This window comes from Protomyctophum bolini (assembly GCF_963924005.1).
Source record: "Protomyctophum bolini genome assembly, chromosome: 17".
Classification (NCBI taxonomy): domain Eukaryota; kingdom Metazoa; phylum Chordata; class Actinopteri; order Myctophiformes; family Myctophidae; genus Protomyctophum; species Protomyctophum bolini.
In genome coordinates, this window is record NC_137878.1 from 17,469,693 (window position 1) to 17,486,925 (window position 17,233).

The following is a 17,233-nucleotide window of genomic DNA, read 5'->3' on the forward strand; positions in this document are numbered from 1 at the left end:
ATCCACAAACGTAAGAAGATGGAAAACATATCTATCAGGAATTCATTCAGTAAGTCATTTAGAGCAATGCCTCAAATGCCTCTAACCTCATTGGCACAGGCTGTGCTGCTGAAGCCCATTCCCTGCAAGGTGATGACCTGATGTGTGGTTCCCTGGTTGGGGGAGATGGAGTGGACCATGGGCGTGGCACAGGAGGAGAAGCTGACGGAGAGGTTGTCAGAGGTCTGGTTGGCGGGCTGGATGCACCCAGACACCGAGGCAACACACTCCGAGGCTGCCCTTCTACCCCGATGTGGACCTATGTTGGAAATAAATAACATCAGAATCAGACACAGAAGATGTTTTGTTTTGTAAACTTCTGCCAAACATGAGATCTGCGGGGGGAAAAAATGACACAAATGCTTTCTTGTTTTTAATCTTATCTCTGTCGATAGAATGGAGATATACATTCCCCCTGGACATTCAACACCACCTGCATAAAAATGGCAGATCTCCGAACTCTCTATCCCTCCATGTTGGCTATATGATGGCAATTTATTAAATAGTAAGAACACTGTTTATTTGAATAATACAGCACATATTTACCACCAGACATGTGTTTGGCTTCCATGCCTCCCACACTGACAGAGACTTTGTTGCTGCTCTCTTCCAAGGGCTTGACCTTCACAACCCCCTGCAGCATCCTGTTAGCCGCATTTATGTAGCCACTGCTGTAATAGTACACCCCAGGAGCAGTGAAACGATAGCTGAAAAAGCCTAAAGGAAAGATATACAATGCACAAAGAAAACAGCAACAAGTTTGTTACATGGACTGTTGCGTTCTATTCTTTCTCATTCATTGGGATGTACAAACACACACTCATCACATCTGTCCTATTGACAGACTGGTAGCATCAAAATTAAAATTTATTTTACACTTTTACAGAATTTGCTATCTACAAATTGTATCGACCCGAGTACCTTCAGGCGTCTTGGAGTCTCCGCTGTTAAAAGGTCCCCCTTCGTACGTGGTATCACTGGGGAGTGACACACTGAATACCCTGTAGGCCACATCCTGGAAGGGTGGGGCCTCCCAACGCCAAAACACGGTGTCTCCAACAGACACAGTCAGTGATACAGGACTCCACGCATAGCCGTCTCCAAGATCTGCGCTCACACACACACACACACACACACACACACACACACACACACACGCACGCACGCATGCACACGCACGCAGACAGAGAGACGGTCATAGATACAGATTAAAACACACATGAAAGAGGGTATTGTATTCCTACATGATGATTGATGACACGTGAGCACTAGGTGAAAACATTCACAAATGAAGTTGGCTACTAGACACATTTTAAGTACACTTCAACGCTGCTACACAATAACTACCTGTCACTTGTGATTTAATTGGGCTGTTGAAAAGTAACAAATGTGCACTCAACGACATACTGTATGTCACAGGTCAATCACGTCGCTTACGGCAAGTGCATTGTGGTGTGACAGGTTAACAATGACACCTACCATGATCGGAGCCTTGGTTGGTGACTTTGTGGGTCTTCTCCTCTGACTGGATGACACATTGCAGCTCACTCTCCGAGGCAGTCATCACCTCACACTCTGCGCCTCCTGTAGAAACCCCACCCGAGATTCATGAGCTCATATAGAATACCTAGAGCGGTTTATAATATTGCCATGACATAACCTGCCTCATGTTCCATCCCTGTGGACTCAGGGTGGGAAATAAGCAGCCGCCACCAGGCAAAACGTAACTGCATCCATGTCTGGTAAGTTTATCTACTCTACCAGCCACGTTTGGCAGGCGCCAACCACTTGTTCAATTCTAAAACTTGTATAGCTGGTAAAAAAGGTTGTGGCTGTTGATGATGATTAGGCTAGATAAGAGTGGCTGGTGCATATATTAATATTGGCGTCATTTGGGCCTACTTTATGAGAATATTAACAAATTAAACCCTACACAGTATAGGCCTATACCGTACTTCATTGAGTAAGGGGTCTGTACTTGGCCGCATCCTTTTTTCCCTCCAGACTAAATCTCTTTACCGAAAATAGCTGATGTACAAGCTTACACTGTGTTGCAATGCGACACATTGTGAGCTTGTAGATGTTTTATTTTTGCCAAATGTTTGCCTATTATTACATGCCCAGAATAGTGATGCTAGGTGTTCATGTGGAATAAGCCTGACAGGTTTATGTGACCAGGGGACAATTACTTGACAAATAGATCTGGATCATGTTGCTTACCAATGGTGACTTTGTTGTCTGAGGTGTCTGTGCTGAAGCCAGAACCATCGACGGTCACTCGACTTCCTCCCAGCAGGGAGGCCAACACGGGAGAAATGCTGTAGATCTCTAGGATATATTTGATGGTGGCATTCACGCCACTGCTATGGATGAAATGGCAGGAAAGATGTGTTTTAATTTTTTATCACTGAAGGAAACATTCATCTCTATTTTCTAGTTCATATAGAAATTAAAAAATTATTAACAATGGAACAATGGCACGTACACTACTACAATGGCTACTGTGAACGTGAAAACAAATGTGTCACTTTTCACAGTTATTGGTTGACATGAAAAGTAAATGAAAAGTAAATATTGTTTTTTGTTAATTCCATTAACAAAAAAATAACCAGAATCACCAGAATGCTTTAGAAGCAGTGTTATAACACAGTTGATTTGGAACTCCCTATTGTTTGTAATGCACTGAATTTATATGTTGTATAATAACAACACATTTTCTTCATTGTTCAATTTGAAACAATCAGTGCAGTTACCGAGTGTGTCGATTGGCTGGGGCAACATATGTACACTAGTATATGTCTACTGTCTAGTATAGAGCGTCGCAGTCCCTCCCCCTTTCAGAACAACGAGTGGCCCAGGAAATAAATCCCAATGCATTTTTCCCATAGGCCTTTCTTAAAGTATTTATTTAAAGACGGTTACGCCGCGGACAAAGCCAACTCGGATCGTGACAAATCATGACAATGAACACAATGTTTTGGGCCGATCAAATAATTTATAAGAAGAAAAACAAAACAAATAGTATTGTCTCCTGCCTTTATTTTCTTCTTTCTAATGATTTGATCGGCCCAAAATATTGTGTTCATTGTCATGATTTGTCACGATCCGAGTTGGCTTTGTCCACGGCGTAACCGTCTTTAAATAAATACTTTAAGAAATGCCTATGAGGAAAATGAACGGCGATTTATTTTCCGGGTCTCTCGAGGGGGCGGGACTGCGACGCTCTATAGAGTCTAAACCTTCCCACCAGTTTTGTGAGGTTTATAGTACCTTGTCCTAGGGTAACCACTGTTGCCGACTTGCACATCCACGTCATACATGCCAGGTGGAAGCACAGGAAGACTACATGTGACATTAGAAGTTGTCCAAACCACTATGGGACATTTCTTGCTGCCGACAAACACGACACTGTCGTTGGCTTGGCTGCCGAAGTTTGAACCCAAGATGGTGAGGATTCTGTGTCCTAGAGAACAGACAAACAAAAAACCCAATGTCATTAAATCTATCATCAGCCTGTTTCTATGATGACGTTCCTGCCATTGAGGTGTCAAATGTATTCAATGCTTTTCAAATGCTTTGACAATGGCCACCCATACTGTATAACAGCTAAAGTATGTTTATTTTGTCATTTCGTTTGTCTTGGGAGAGCCACACTGTAATTAGGAAACATGACACGCATGATTTTGTTTTCAGTCTCCAGCTCAGTTTCGAGGCGAAACCAGCAGGTCAACATTACAGTCGCATGGAGAACATGTTCTCTACTACATGTAAATGCTACTCTTCTGGTTGGACATATATGTAATTACACACTAAAGAGATAATACAATGTATGTACGATTGTACGTTCATAGAGAATTGTAAATGCAGAAGAAAAAATATTTCCCCAGTGTTTATGAAAGATGACATGGTGACAATAGGTCTTTGACTAACTGGCTTTGTAAGAGAAATAGGCTGGGGAACATCAGTGCATTAACTGAACATAAAGTGAACCAATATTTAATTATCTTGTTTTCATCTACAATGGAGTTATATTCCAGGTGGTCCAGGTGGACAATGGATTCTGTCATCCTGTCAATCCTTGTATTGGATTTCAATTGACCTTTGGAGAGAACAGTCCTACTGCATTAGGTTGGACGCTTTACAATACATGTACAGTAGCTACATCAAAGAGCGTAATAATCCAAGCTGCTTTTTCTTGCTCAAAAGAACATCCTCTCAGTTTACGCATCTCAGTCATAATGGCTGAATGGTTTTCAGTGTAACAAATGCATGTCACAAACCCACAGATTAGAATGTAATTCAAGAAACATATGTTGCCTTTAGTGTTGAAACTTTGACGTATCTATTGATCTAATGCTGTGAAATAATAATTCCCACATAGCCTACAGTTCTGTTAGTTGGAGCACAGATCTTTGTTTTCCTAATGTGAATTTTAGGATGTCATTGTAAAAGGCTGTTCTGCACTCACCAGTCACAGTGGTGGTGTGTGGACTCATGCTTGTGATTAGTGGTGTAAAAGCTTCATCATAGGTGAAGGAGCTGGATGCTGTCTCAGTCATTGTTCCAACTGTAACTGTGACTGTCTCGGATCCTGCAGTTCCCTGAAAAGAAAATATAAATAAGCATTACTAATAAATAAAAAATACAAATATTCTTAAACTTTCAGGGCAGAGAAGCCTATGTGTGTGCGTGCGTGCGTAAATGTTGTCCCCCCCAATCATATAATTCCTGTCGGTGGGCCTGCCTGGTACTGTATCTACCTAGTACAACCACCTGAGTATGTTTCCCCTGTTAGTACAGGTTCATGATGCTCTGTTCATTAGTCCATAAGCTAATCAGGCAATAAAATACTTAATTTAATAAGACACTTTCTTTGCTTAAACTACTTACTGTATATAAACAATATACAACTCGCTTGACAGACATTTTTCTTCCAGTACAGTAGTTTTGCACAGTATATATATATGTACAGTGTATGTACAATATATACATTTAGTTTTGTATTACTTACAGCTGGGGTCCTGCATTCCAGTTCACTGTCACTTTCATGAACCACAGTACATTCCTGACTGCCAATCATAACAGTAGCATCCTGGCTGAAGCCAAACCCTGTTACTGTCAGCAGTGTTCCTCCTGCACGGGCAGAACAACAGAAAACACAATGTATAATATATTTTACTATTGATTGACTTTGGTCAATGATGTTTTTTTGGGTGCATATGGTACAGTACCTGCCACGCTCCCAGAGCTGGGCGAGAACCCAGACACAATCAGCTGGTAGGTGAAGTTGAGGACATTTCCCCCAGAATAGCGGGCGTGGCCCAGAGATGGGAAGGTGACAGACACTGGATAAGTGCCAGTGCTAGCATTGGTCAATCTGCACACCTGAGTGGTCACTGAACAGAACAGAAAACAAAAACAAAAATGTCTTAAAGAAAATAAACAAAATCATGTTAACACTTTGTTAACACTGGAAACTAAGTAAACAGCAAATTTCAGCATTTACAGTACTGTTTGTTGTGCTTGTAAGTGGATTATTTATTAGGGTGATTTTCAAGTATTGCACGATATTATTGTGCATTTACAATACTGTAACTGTGTAACATACTGTACTGTAGATATAAAAAGGCCAATAAGTCTTTAGTAAAACTTTACAATTATTTATTTTGGTGAGCAGTGGTGGTACTGTATAGTTTGATACCTCGTGCCTCATACTCTCATAATATGAGAGTATGAGACTCATATTATCAGTGAATGATGAATGGCAATAGACACATGCAAATGAAACAGTTCACTATTCCACCTTGGCAACTACTTTCACTTACAGTTGAACTGCTGAACTTCACATCTTGCGGGTCCCACCATGACAGAGGCATTTTCGTTGCTGAATCCAGTTCCCATTATGGTCAGAAGAGTCTGCAGACCATGTGACCCTGAAATATCCAGTCAGTCACATTAATCCATTCCAACAATATCCCATGACTTTAATTGTATCCACAAAAAAATGTATCCACATTTTACAAATATTTACCATTATTAAACGTCAAAAATTTTGTTATTCTTTTTCTAATAATTTATTGTAAATTAAATTAGAATTTGTTGAAAGAACCAAAGATGTCTCAATAAGGTACCTTGGGATGGAGTGATTCCAGTTACAACGGGAGTCCTCTCTTCCTTCCACTCAAAGCCACAGTTTCCAGAACACTTAGATGGAATGCCATTAATATGAACCTCCACCTGCAGACAGCATTGCAACATTTAGACACTTATGCCAAATGTATAGTTCATTGTAAGGCTCACAAAAAAAAAATGTGGATATGCATTGTGAAAGGGTTTTGCAATACAAAGGCGTGTGGAATTACTACTGTCAGAGTTATGTCATTAGGAGAACAGAGGACTCTGCATGTCTGCTTACTCCTATCGCTTGCACACACAAAGCACTTTAGTCAAATGCAAACATGAAACCTTTAGCTACTAGACCACAGACCAGACATGAAAGGAGATGTACTGGGTAGACAATGGAATGGATGGATATGCATGGAAACAATAGCTTAAAAACATTCAGTACCTGAGGTTTGGGTTCCCACACACGTAAGAAATCTCCTGTCACACTTCGTATGAACATCCCTCCCTGCTTTTTCTCTTTGGCTTCCATGCTAGGGTTGTTGCCCACAACAGATGAGAAATCGATCTGTAAGAGTGAAAAGTATAACTTGTTACCAACATTTTGTCTATTTAAGTGCAGATAATGTCCCCTAATGTTTTATTACATGTTATTATCCATCGAACGGAAACACAACACAACAAACCTTCAAAACCACCCTCAAGACCCACCTTTTCAACATTGCCTTCCCTAGCTAACCCATTTCACTGTCTTTTAATGTTTTTATAGCTTTTAGTGTTTATTTCTTTTTTTCTAATAAAGTTGTTTTTATTTGTGTTGTTACCTCTGTAAAGCCCCCCCATGTAAAGCGTCTTTGGGTACTCAGAAAAACGCTATATAAGTTTGAGATATTATTATTAACATATCATATGATAGTATAACATGTAGCTTATCAGTAAAAAAGAAAAAAGAAACAAATAAGAATCTGTCTTGAGAGATTAGAGTCTGACCTGCATGAGAGGCTGGTCTCCAGGTACGGTGAGCCACTTGACTATCCATCTCGGGCGTCTGCAGGTCCCTACATTATTGACCGTCACTTGTCCCATGCCTGGGATGCCCTCCAGGGCATACTTTAGGTCATCCCCACCGATGTCCACCGACAGACCTGACAAAGGACACTGGTCACTCGCTATACTTGCTTCTACAGCCGTAACCACATTCTCATTTAATAAGAACACGTGTATAAAGTCAAAATAATTATTTAGGGTGTGACAATACTCTGTTAGCATCACGTTAACGAACATGATGTAATTCCAGAGACGCAAAACGAAAGCGCTTTCAAGGGTCGAGCATGCATGGGTCAGTCGGAGCTTAGTTGATTTTATCTCTGGAACAGCTGATGCAAATCACCAAGTGTGGCACAGCAGCCTCTCACATCTACAATACCTTCAGCGCGTCCTCCATAAATCTCCACATCAAAGGATCCAGTCAGGGGCGGGGTCGCCCTGTCCTGGCGAGTGACAGTGAGAGTTGCTGCTCCCTCCGTATACTCGGCCATGTCCTCGGTGTGGTTTGACATCTTATTCACAGAGAAAAAGAGTGGGACACGTTACAAAGTTACTGACTGTTCCCTGTGTTGCCATTTGGGGAAGGTGTTCAAAAGCAGCACACATACTATTAGCTGGCACTGTTTTGGCTGTTTATTAAGTACAGAATGTGAGTTGGCAGCATTAGTACAAAAGATATGACATTCACTAACAATAATGTGTGCAGTTTTTTTTGTTTTACAACACATGGATTGTCAACATAGCACAGAAACAAAGATGCAAATAGTATGTAATTCTCAACCATTTAAAGCTGTTGGAAAGGCTATAACATAGGCAAACAAGAGTGACTCGGCAATCAATCATTTTGGTATTCCATTAAAACAATAACTCCACCTGTGTTTGGCAGAATCATAGACATTAAGGACATGCTGTATAGAATACGCTAACAAGCGGAAAAGATCCCCTGAGGGTGATGCTACCATCTCTGAATACAATGTAATATGCTGTATTCTACATAATTATGATGACACAAAGTTGTGTATTTGAACAATTATTTACAGAGATTGTTTTACAGATTATTTACACAATTGAGACGATTGAAAGGATCAGTTACCTGTAGAAAGCCAATGTCTAGCAGAGGAAACCCAAAGGCACAGTCTTGGGGTGTGGCTGTGATCTCATAGATGACCTGGGATGTGTCTGATTTATGCACAGTGATGCTCTCAAAGAAACGACCAGAGCTTCCAAAGGGCTGGGGCTTTCTCTTTTGTACGACACCTATGAGAAAGAACACAAGGAAAGAAATCAATAAACCATTTGTACTGTATATTGTGCAAGGTCACTACTGCTGAGAGGTAACAAACATTCCTTTGTCCCTGTCTCTATTTGCACAGTAAATGCTGCTGTGGGTAGATCTAGGAGATAAGCACTTTTACTTACTTACTTACAAACTTTTTTACTTACTTTATTTGTCTCGTGCCTAATGCCTATGCACACGCACTTTTTATGACTATCGCATAGCACTTTAAACGCCTGCACTTTAATGGTTATGTGCACCTTTGTACTTGTATCAGTATCTGCTATGTGAACTGTTTGTTTATTTGTACTGTCTCAGTGTTTTAATGTACTGCAACCCAATTTGCCCTTCGGGGACACTAAATAAACTTGAACCTTGAACCTTGAAGGTACCTTCAAAAAGCTGGATGCATTTCATTGAGTAAATAAACTTAAGATGGTCTGATTCTATTCAATCAATCATCGGTATGCATGAATGTAATGCAGAAAACATGTTATTCAGTTACATAATGAAATAGGCAACACCAATATTAATCAAAGAAAGGTATCAAAACATACATTATTTTGTTTTAAACATTATCCAGTACTTCTCCAACAATATTACATTTGATTTTGAAAAGAGAACCAAAACTAAAGTATATTACCATTTTCATCCCGCGTGGTGCGGCTCTTTCCGAGCTGAATGGCATCCACAAAGAAATCTGCACCAGAGTCATCTTTTTCCAGATAGAGTTCCAACAACTTGTGTTTGCTTCCAATGAATTGAGCTGTTTCCAGTGAACTCAGCAGGTCAACACACTTGTAGCTCCAGCTGTCAACAAAGAGACACATTTAAGTGCCTAGTCTTAGTACTTAGTTGGTTCATTATCACTGGTTCCACAATGTGATTTGGTGTTGGCCATGAACACAGGCCAGACATATATTAAACATAAAACAAAGTTGTGGACCCATATGTCTACTACATAGCAATGGAGCAATTATGTACACTATACACATGATCCATTCCTATCAGAAGAATAAGCAGTACACCTGCACTGACCAAGACACCTTGTGGCGCTTGTTGGTGTGTCTCTCCAAACCTATGCATTGGAAAGCGACATGGATGAGCAGCACTCTTTTAACTAGTTTAACTATTTTCTACTTGAGGCGCCCAGGGCAACGTTGAGAGCACTGAAACACAATGCTCGGTGCTAGGAATAGGAGCACTCCTCCAGCACCATAAAAATGCATGTCACAAAAGCACTGGCCTGCTTTCTGGGTGCACGGCCCCTTAAAGGGCATTGAAGTGCTTATACTCACTTCACTTTGGGTTAAGTTGGCATATTGAAATCATAGTGAATGATCACTTACTTGTGCTCTTTGTTGAATTGTTGTAGAATTGTTGTTGTCTCTGTATTGGTTTGGCCCTGGTTGGTGAGGTAAGTGAATTTGATCCTAATTCCATCATTCAATGCTCCTTTGTATGCAAAACAAAGCTGGAAAGAAAATAATTGAAGAATGTTTCAGATTCTTATCATTACCATCATACATTTAAAAATCTATCTAATGCTACCCATCTCTGCAGACGGAAAAGGGCCAAATAAGTCAGGACAATATCTTACCATCGAATACTGCTGCAATGAAATTGCTCCGTAATCGCCACCAGATTCGGTGGTATAATCTTCCTTGAAAAGGACCTCAGGATTCTTCAGTGACCAAAGGCCACAGAAAGCCTCTGTATCCTTCACAGGTTTCCCTCGATTATCACCGTTGTACTAATGGTCAGTTGGGTACAAGACGTCAGAACATAGTGAGAAATCAAAGTCTAAACACAATGACTTCCCATGAGATCACTTGGTGAGATAACAGCAACAATAATATTCCATTATAAACTACCTGCCAAATACATATATTTTCCTAGAAGAGTGAGAGTCAGCCATATTTCATTTTTTTATGGGTTTGCATCCACAAAGACCACCTTGTCCACCTGCATGCATGGTTTCCCATAGCAGTGGCTTTTCGGTGTCCCCCGAGTCATTGGTAAATAGTCCAGTTCCCACCTGTTCCCGAGATTCGTCGTCTTCAAAGTCTCTGGAGTATTTGACATTAGAGCTCTCCTCTGCCGTAATTCCACTGGGGCACTCAGCCTTTAACATGTCCTCCAGAGCGGATTGCACCTGTTCCCACAAAAACATTTACTGTCTAGTATCACATTTATTCAGGGAGATTTTTGACACATTAGCTTTTACAGAAATCAAACCTGTGATCTATCAGAATGTAGTCTCTCTCATCTTACCACTTTATCACTTGATATTTAGTGTCTTTTGTTTATGCTTCATCTAATTCCATTATGCACATGCTAATTAATATTAAACCTTTTATTCAAGAGAACAGACCTCAGACTGAGATGCATTGAAGGCGATGGGCTTTGTAGGTACTCCACCCCAGAGCAGAGTGAAGGTAGCCATGTTGCCTTTGCCTTTGGTCACCTCCATGACAGTGATGTTGGTGTCAGATCCAAAAACCTCATACTGAAGAGGCTCAAAATCACCTGTAGTCAATGCACAAAAAAATTTTAGTTAGGGAAAGTTAGCAAAAAAATTACAAAATAAATGCTTAGTAATGGTTTCTTCACATTCACGTTCATATACGTGTCTACTAACACCTATCATTCACTGTGTTCCAACCCAACTCCCATGGAAATCTTTGTGGGACCCTATCAAAGTTGGGTACCCTGATGGCCTGGGCAAACAACTGGACATTTTTTAATTAATTGGCAAATATGAACTATGGGTAGTCTAATTGACGCCGTCCAGGCTGCCAGGCCGCCCGGACGGCGTGCCACGGGTTCGACCCCCGAGCCCGACGGCCTTTGCCGCGTGTCACTCCGCATCTCTCTCCTCCTTTCCTGTCTGACTACTGTTCCCTATCAATAAAGGCATAAAAAGCCCCAAAAATAAATCTTAAAAAAATAAACATTGTGGGTTTTGGGGGTCCTGGATCTACAATAATGATAAGATAATAACACAGTGACATAATGTGATTTTGGAAAATAGACTTTAAGTGTTTAAATTGTGTCACCTACCCCTTAGAGAGTTGAACGTCACAGTGAAGTGAGTGTCTTTAGTGACCTGTACTGTGTCCGGCTTAATGGACCAGAGATCATTCAAAGCTGCCTCTACCATGTCTGCTGTGGCTGTGACGGGGATGGGTCCTGTATAAGACAAAGCAGGTTTGTTATGTGGGAGCCAGTGTCCTGAGCACCCATAAAGAGGGTTAGAGCTACTCTGTGGGAGTAGCTAATACATATACCATTATTATGGTTCATAATCAATAAATGGTTCAATAATCATAATAATAATGCATGATGAGAAATACTTACAGTACATCAATAATGAGATAAGAAAAATAAACATATTTTCCAAAAGTACTAAATGCACCATAGTTTGTTGTGTAGTCATTCACCTAATCCAGGCTCTGGGTTGGCATATATTTCATGGACGGACACGCACGCACGCACGCACGCACGCACGCACGCACGCAGTCACGCACGCACGCACGCACGCACGCACGCACGCACGCACGCACGCACGCACGCACGCACGTGTGCTCAGGTTATCATTGATCGTATTTATGAGTATGATGACAGAAGGCTTTACCAGTCTTTGTGCCCCCGTAGCCCAGGCTGAAGTATGTGCTTCCGCAGAGATGGCTAGCACAGTTGCTGTTCACGGTGACCTTCTGGACCTCACTGACTGGAGCAGCAGAGGCAGGCCAGGACGCGAAGCTGACAACCTGGACAATGGTGAAAGAAGAGACGCAAAGGTTATAGGTGACACTGCTGACACATGTGGAGTAGAGAGTACAGAGAGTATAAGAGTATTTGCGAAAAGGAGGCACTGGAGCAGCTCAGACAATTTAGGCCCTTAGTTTAATAACAGGGTGCAAGTGAAAAGTGACAACGTTTCGATGTTTCAGTTACATCTTCGTCAGGTCATGTTAGTATAAGAGTATTGTCTGATTTGCTTGCGCGCCGTGTTGCGCATCGAAAATACTTGATCCCCTTTCTTTTTTCTTTCCTTTTTTAAATAGGAGACACTGGTATATTCAACTAAAGGGCAACACAAACAGGCTGCAAACGGCGCGTGACAAAACAGCCACCTCCATTATTTTCAATTGACCTATCCCACATTGCGCGTTCACACCTCACCGGTGCTCCGATGCGCAGTTACTACAAATGTGGCAGCCGCGTGGCAACGCACCACGTCCTGTGGGTGGCACTTCACGCGCGTCGATACTGTGCTGCCGCGCTGCGCAGCCTGTGTGTGTTGCCCTTCCGTATAAATCAGGCATATGTTGTTGAGCAATGGCCAGGAAAGAGACAGCTTCTAATATAATGTATGCTGGTTTCACTAAGGTATTCCTGTACTCATACTGCATACTGCTGAATGGGAATGAACACCTAAATCTTCCTGATTTTTATACTTGCCGGGGTAAGGGGTTGCATAAAATTAGCAAAAACTGCTGATCATGCAAACAATGCACGATCATGCTGCTTTTTGTCTTTTGAAAAAATAAAATAAAAAAATAAAAAAGGAGATATATCAGTTTTATACACTGGAAGTGGTGAGAAACACTGGGACTAGTTCTACTGTGAAAATCATTCTTTAGCCCTGAACACGTACACTAATAGGTTACAATAGGATTACATACTTGTTTCTCGTTGTACAAGTCATAATATGCCACAATGTACTGCTGCTCATTGACAGCATCATCTGTCTGATCCTCTGTGAAGGCACTTGTTCCTCGGAAGACAGCCATGTTGATGAAGGCAATTCCACCATACTCTTGCATCAGGATTTCCATGTAGTAGCTAAGAAAATTATTATTATTATTATTTTACTTAATACACACAATAAATAAATAAAATCGTAATATTCTCATCAATCTCTAATACAGTCGTACTACTTTTCGTATCATATTTTTTCAAGTGTATAAAAGTACTATTGGCTAACTGTTGCCTATACTGTTGGTTACACAAGTTGAGTAAAAGTCCTCCACTCACGCCTTTCCTTTCTCCAGAAACATGGTTGTAGTCTTTTGGGAATCCTGGGAGAAGTAGCTATTCACATAATGAGTCTGGAAAGCAACCTTGACCTGAAATAGATTTTGTGAAATATTATGTACTGTAACTACAAAATGAATAAGTGCATGTGATAACTAAAATTCCAGAGTAATAAAACTAAAGTTTATCTAGCCTAACTAAAAAGCGATTATTTCACTCAATATCAATGAAATATGGTGGTGTTAACCACCACAAAGAAAGAAAGAAAGAAATTAAAAGAAAGAAAGAAAGAAAGAAAGAAAGAAAGAAAGAAAGAAAGAAAGAAAGAAAGAAAGAAAGAAAGAAAGAAAGAAAGAAAGAAAGAAAAGAAATGGCTTACATTTCTTGGCTTATGGTAATATGTTTTTGACATGGCTAATATCTTTACACAGAAGATAACATTGGCATGTTTTGGTTGTAGACCTCAGTGATTTTGATTCTAGTGTTGACTTTGATTCTATTGTACTGGTGACAATGCCTAATTACCTTGTCCTCTGGCCGGCTGCTGTTGCTGAAGTAGAGGTCACAGCGGTCATCGCAGTTTAGATACAGGGTATAATTGTCAGTTGTTGGAGGCACAAAGAAGCCTGACGAGCGCGTGGTAAACTGATCGAATGGTCGGGGGAAGTAGTGAGGCATGGAGTCAATCCATTTCATCCAGTATCCAGTTGTGTTCTCGTTGTAGGACTGTATGTCAGCCAGTGACCTTGGTCTTGTGTCATTAAAGACCTCCATCTTCAACCCCCTGCCGCCTGTATGCAAATTTAGATAAAGTGGTAGGGTAAGTAGAGTGAAGGCACAAGGAAGATTGTCTTGTTTTAATTTAACCACATTGTTGCATATCAAATTGCAAAAATAACCAACCTACAAACAAGCAGCTGACAATGGGTTAATGTGATAAATATTATACAGTACATTTCTACAGCAGATCAAAAGTTAATTGACACTTGAAGAAAAAAGAACCAAACTTGCAAATGCAAAACTAGTATATTTATGTTTTAATACTCAGTAAAATAATGAATTGTTAAACACACCACTCTGCTGAATAATCTTGATCGTGATGACAGACACTTTGATGCAATAGTAGAAGAAGTAGACTGTGCTGTTTTCACAGAGCTTAGTGACGCAGTATTTTGCATAATGCTATACTTTAAAATAATGAAGTATTCTTATCACAATGACATGGTACATTATCGCATCCTGATAGTAATAACATCAAAGTCACCTACTCTTTATGCATTGTGATAAGAAGCGATGGGTACATGTGTTTGCACAACCTGTTCAGAGATACTTTACAATGGCAGACGCCTGAGATTCTTCTGCCATTCAGTCAAGGGTTGTAACATTTGTTTGTTGAACTTGTGACCAATCTTGAGATAACCAAGTTAACATTGAACAAAGCTTGGAGACAGATCATATGGAATGTACAATGTCACATACAAAGACAACGGCAGAGAAAGAGAAAGACAGGGAGTGTTCTCACCGGGATAGGTTGTTGTCATGCTCTTTGGTTGTCTCGGAGTCATGCATGTAATTTTCTCATCAGACACAGTCTGGATTTTGCAAGGCCTGCCTTTAGACAATCAGAGAAAAGCCACTGTAAGCATTTCGTGACTTGTAACATTTCAACAACACAAATAAAGGTTACACAATAATGGAGGAATTATTACTCATTTAAAACTCCTTTAAAAGGTGTATCAAGCTGGAAAAATGTGACTTAAATTGCCACAAAATCAAATGTATGTATTGAATTCTGATCGCTAAATGGCCCATATTAATACAAGTAAAGTTGATGCAGTAACCAATATTCTAACAAAAGTATTGCTGACATGAAATGAAAAGTCATTATAATGCATTGATTGATTGATTGATTGATTGATTGATTGATTGATTGATTGAATACTTTAGTCAGATATGTAGACAGCAAGGAGGTACAGTAATTGTGGTCCTATGTATTCAAGGGAAAAAGGAGAAAAATTAGAAAATAAATAGAAGTGAAATAACACGTCCTTTGGTGGGAATTAAAATCTTTCGTGCTTTTGCCGGGTGTGACACTGTATCTGCGTTCACTGGCAGAGGAAAGAAGACTGCCTGGTAAACATTAGTGAACTCCTATCATGCATGCCAAGTAAAGTAAGTGAAGGATAAATGTTCCTGCTAGAGCAGTTTGTGGTGCTCATGTATGACCGAACCAGTGAGTGTATGGAGGTGAATGATGCCAGGAAAACAGTTCTTCACACAGAAGTCAAGAACACTAGAGACTTCCTCCAACCAAGGCACCACTCAAGCAACACATCAGGCGCACAGGCGAGCTGTTGGAACCAGGCATTGGTCCTGGAACCACAGATGCCAGAGCCATCTGACAGCGGCTGGACAAAGGAAACAACTAGGTGGCAACCGGTTTGGACTCTCTCTGAAGCATCAAAATTGTGCCATGCAAAGTTATTAGGTATGCCAGGCAGGCCGGCATCATTTGCGGTTTAACCTGAGAGCACACGATTACACATACTTTTAGAGTGAGTCATTCAAGTGTACAGTGATGTATCTTCAGCATCATCTCTCACTCTCTAGATAGACACCAGTATTTCAAGTCATTTCATCCAGAGACAACAAACCTTAACCCATTTCGGCCTGATGTCGAAATGGGTTCAATTTAATCTTCAAAATCCTGACAAACCATATGTTTCTGTATCAGTGGTGCTCAATATTTCATGTCAAGGACCCCAAAAATTATATGTAATATGCCTCGACCCCGCCATCTGAAAATGTGTTGTTCCAGGGACCCCCAGAAGCAAAGATTTGAGTTAAAATGTTCACTTTGTAATTCTGTAATAATATATATTCAATGATTTGAGGCACATTTTCACGATTTTTCATAAAATAGCAGACCTACAAGAGCTTGTAGATCTGCTATTTTTCAATAGCTAAAGCATAACATAATGCTTAAAACACCAACAGGGGTTCCCGCCCAAAATGGGTTAAAAGCTGTTAAAAGCTTGTGAAACACTATTGTGTGTAATAGATATTTTGTCATTGTCTGCTAATACCGGTAGTATGCTCCTATGGCTTCTGAAATGTCATTCTTCTTTGTAATCCCAGGTTGGCATTTACGTGTCTTCTACGGTTGAGTAGAACTATGGATGCATAGTCATTATGGGCCCTCATAACATATTCTGGAATGTTCAGTCTGTCATGGGCATGGCATGTGATGTGATTGATGTCTATTCATGATAAACACCTGCGTCATTTGTCAAACAAAAATATAGTACCACTGGAACAAACACAGCCAGTATAGGAATAAAAAACAAGTATTCATGTCATCTCATGCGGTAAAAAATGCACAGCAACACCTCTTTCACAGCGGGTGGCATAAGAAGTTCAACATTGGTACAAAGATTCTATTGGCCTTCAGAGATACTGAGCATCCTGACTGGATGCACCACCATGATTGGGAACATTGGGAACTGAACTGCACTGAAATGCTTTCTGTTCCGAAAGCATTGCAGAGGGCTGTGTGGACAGCCCAGAGCATCAGAGGATGTGAGCTTGGCACCATCCAGGATCCAGGATATGTACTAGATTTTGTGTCAGTAAAGCCCACAGGATTATTAAAGACCCCAATAACTCCAATCATGAACTGGTCAGCTTCTACCTTTTGTCAAGCAA

The 17,233-nt window shown here is 40.6% G+C and overlaps 1 protein-coding gene across 1 annotated transcript in view; it reads right to left on the reverse strand.

Moving 5' to 3' along the window:
- pkhd1l1.1 (PKHD1 like 1, tandem duplicate 1) overlaps window positions 1-17,233 on the reverse strand; it is a 55,121-nt gene that overhangs the window by 33,148 nt on the left and 4,740 nt on the right. The window contains 26 exon segments of the mRNA XM_080787875.1: window positions 87-298; window positions 586-756; window positions 961-1,146; window positions 1,519-1,623; window positions 2,260-2,402; window positions 3,310-3,502; window positions 4,508-4,640; window positions 5,051-5,172; window positions 5,271-5,435; window positions 5,865-5,972; window positions 6,171-6,276; window positions 6,608-6,730; window positions 7,153-7,307; window positions 7,589-7,721; window positions 8,303-8,466; window positions 9,129-9,295; window positions 9,835-9,959; window positions 10,086-10,238; window positions 10,524-10,640; window positions 10,860-11,014; window positions 11,549-11,677; window positions 12,123-12,258; window positions 13,177-13,336; window positions 13,529-13,620; window positions 14,054-14,319; window positions 15,051-15,140. Coding sequence (XP_080644001.1) covers window positions 87-298; window positions 586-756; window positions 961-1,146; window positions 1,519-1,623; window positions 2,260-2,402; window positions 3,310-3,502; window positions 4,508-4,640; window positions 5,051-5,172; window positions 5,271-5,435; window positions 5,865-5,972; window positions 6,171-6,276; window positions 6,608-6,730; window positions 7,153-7,307; window positions 7,589-7,721; window positions 8,303-8,466; window positions 9,129-9,295; window positions 9,835-9,959; window positions 10,086-10,238; window positions 10,524-10,640; window positions 10,860-11,014; window positions 11,549-11,677; window positions 12,123-12,258; window positions 13,177-13,336; window positions 13,529-13,620; window positions 14,054-14,319; window positions 15,051-15,140 — 3,809 coding nt within the window.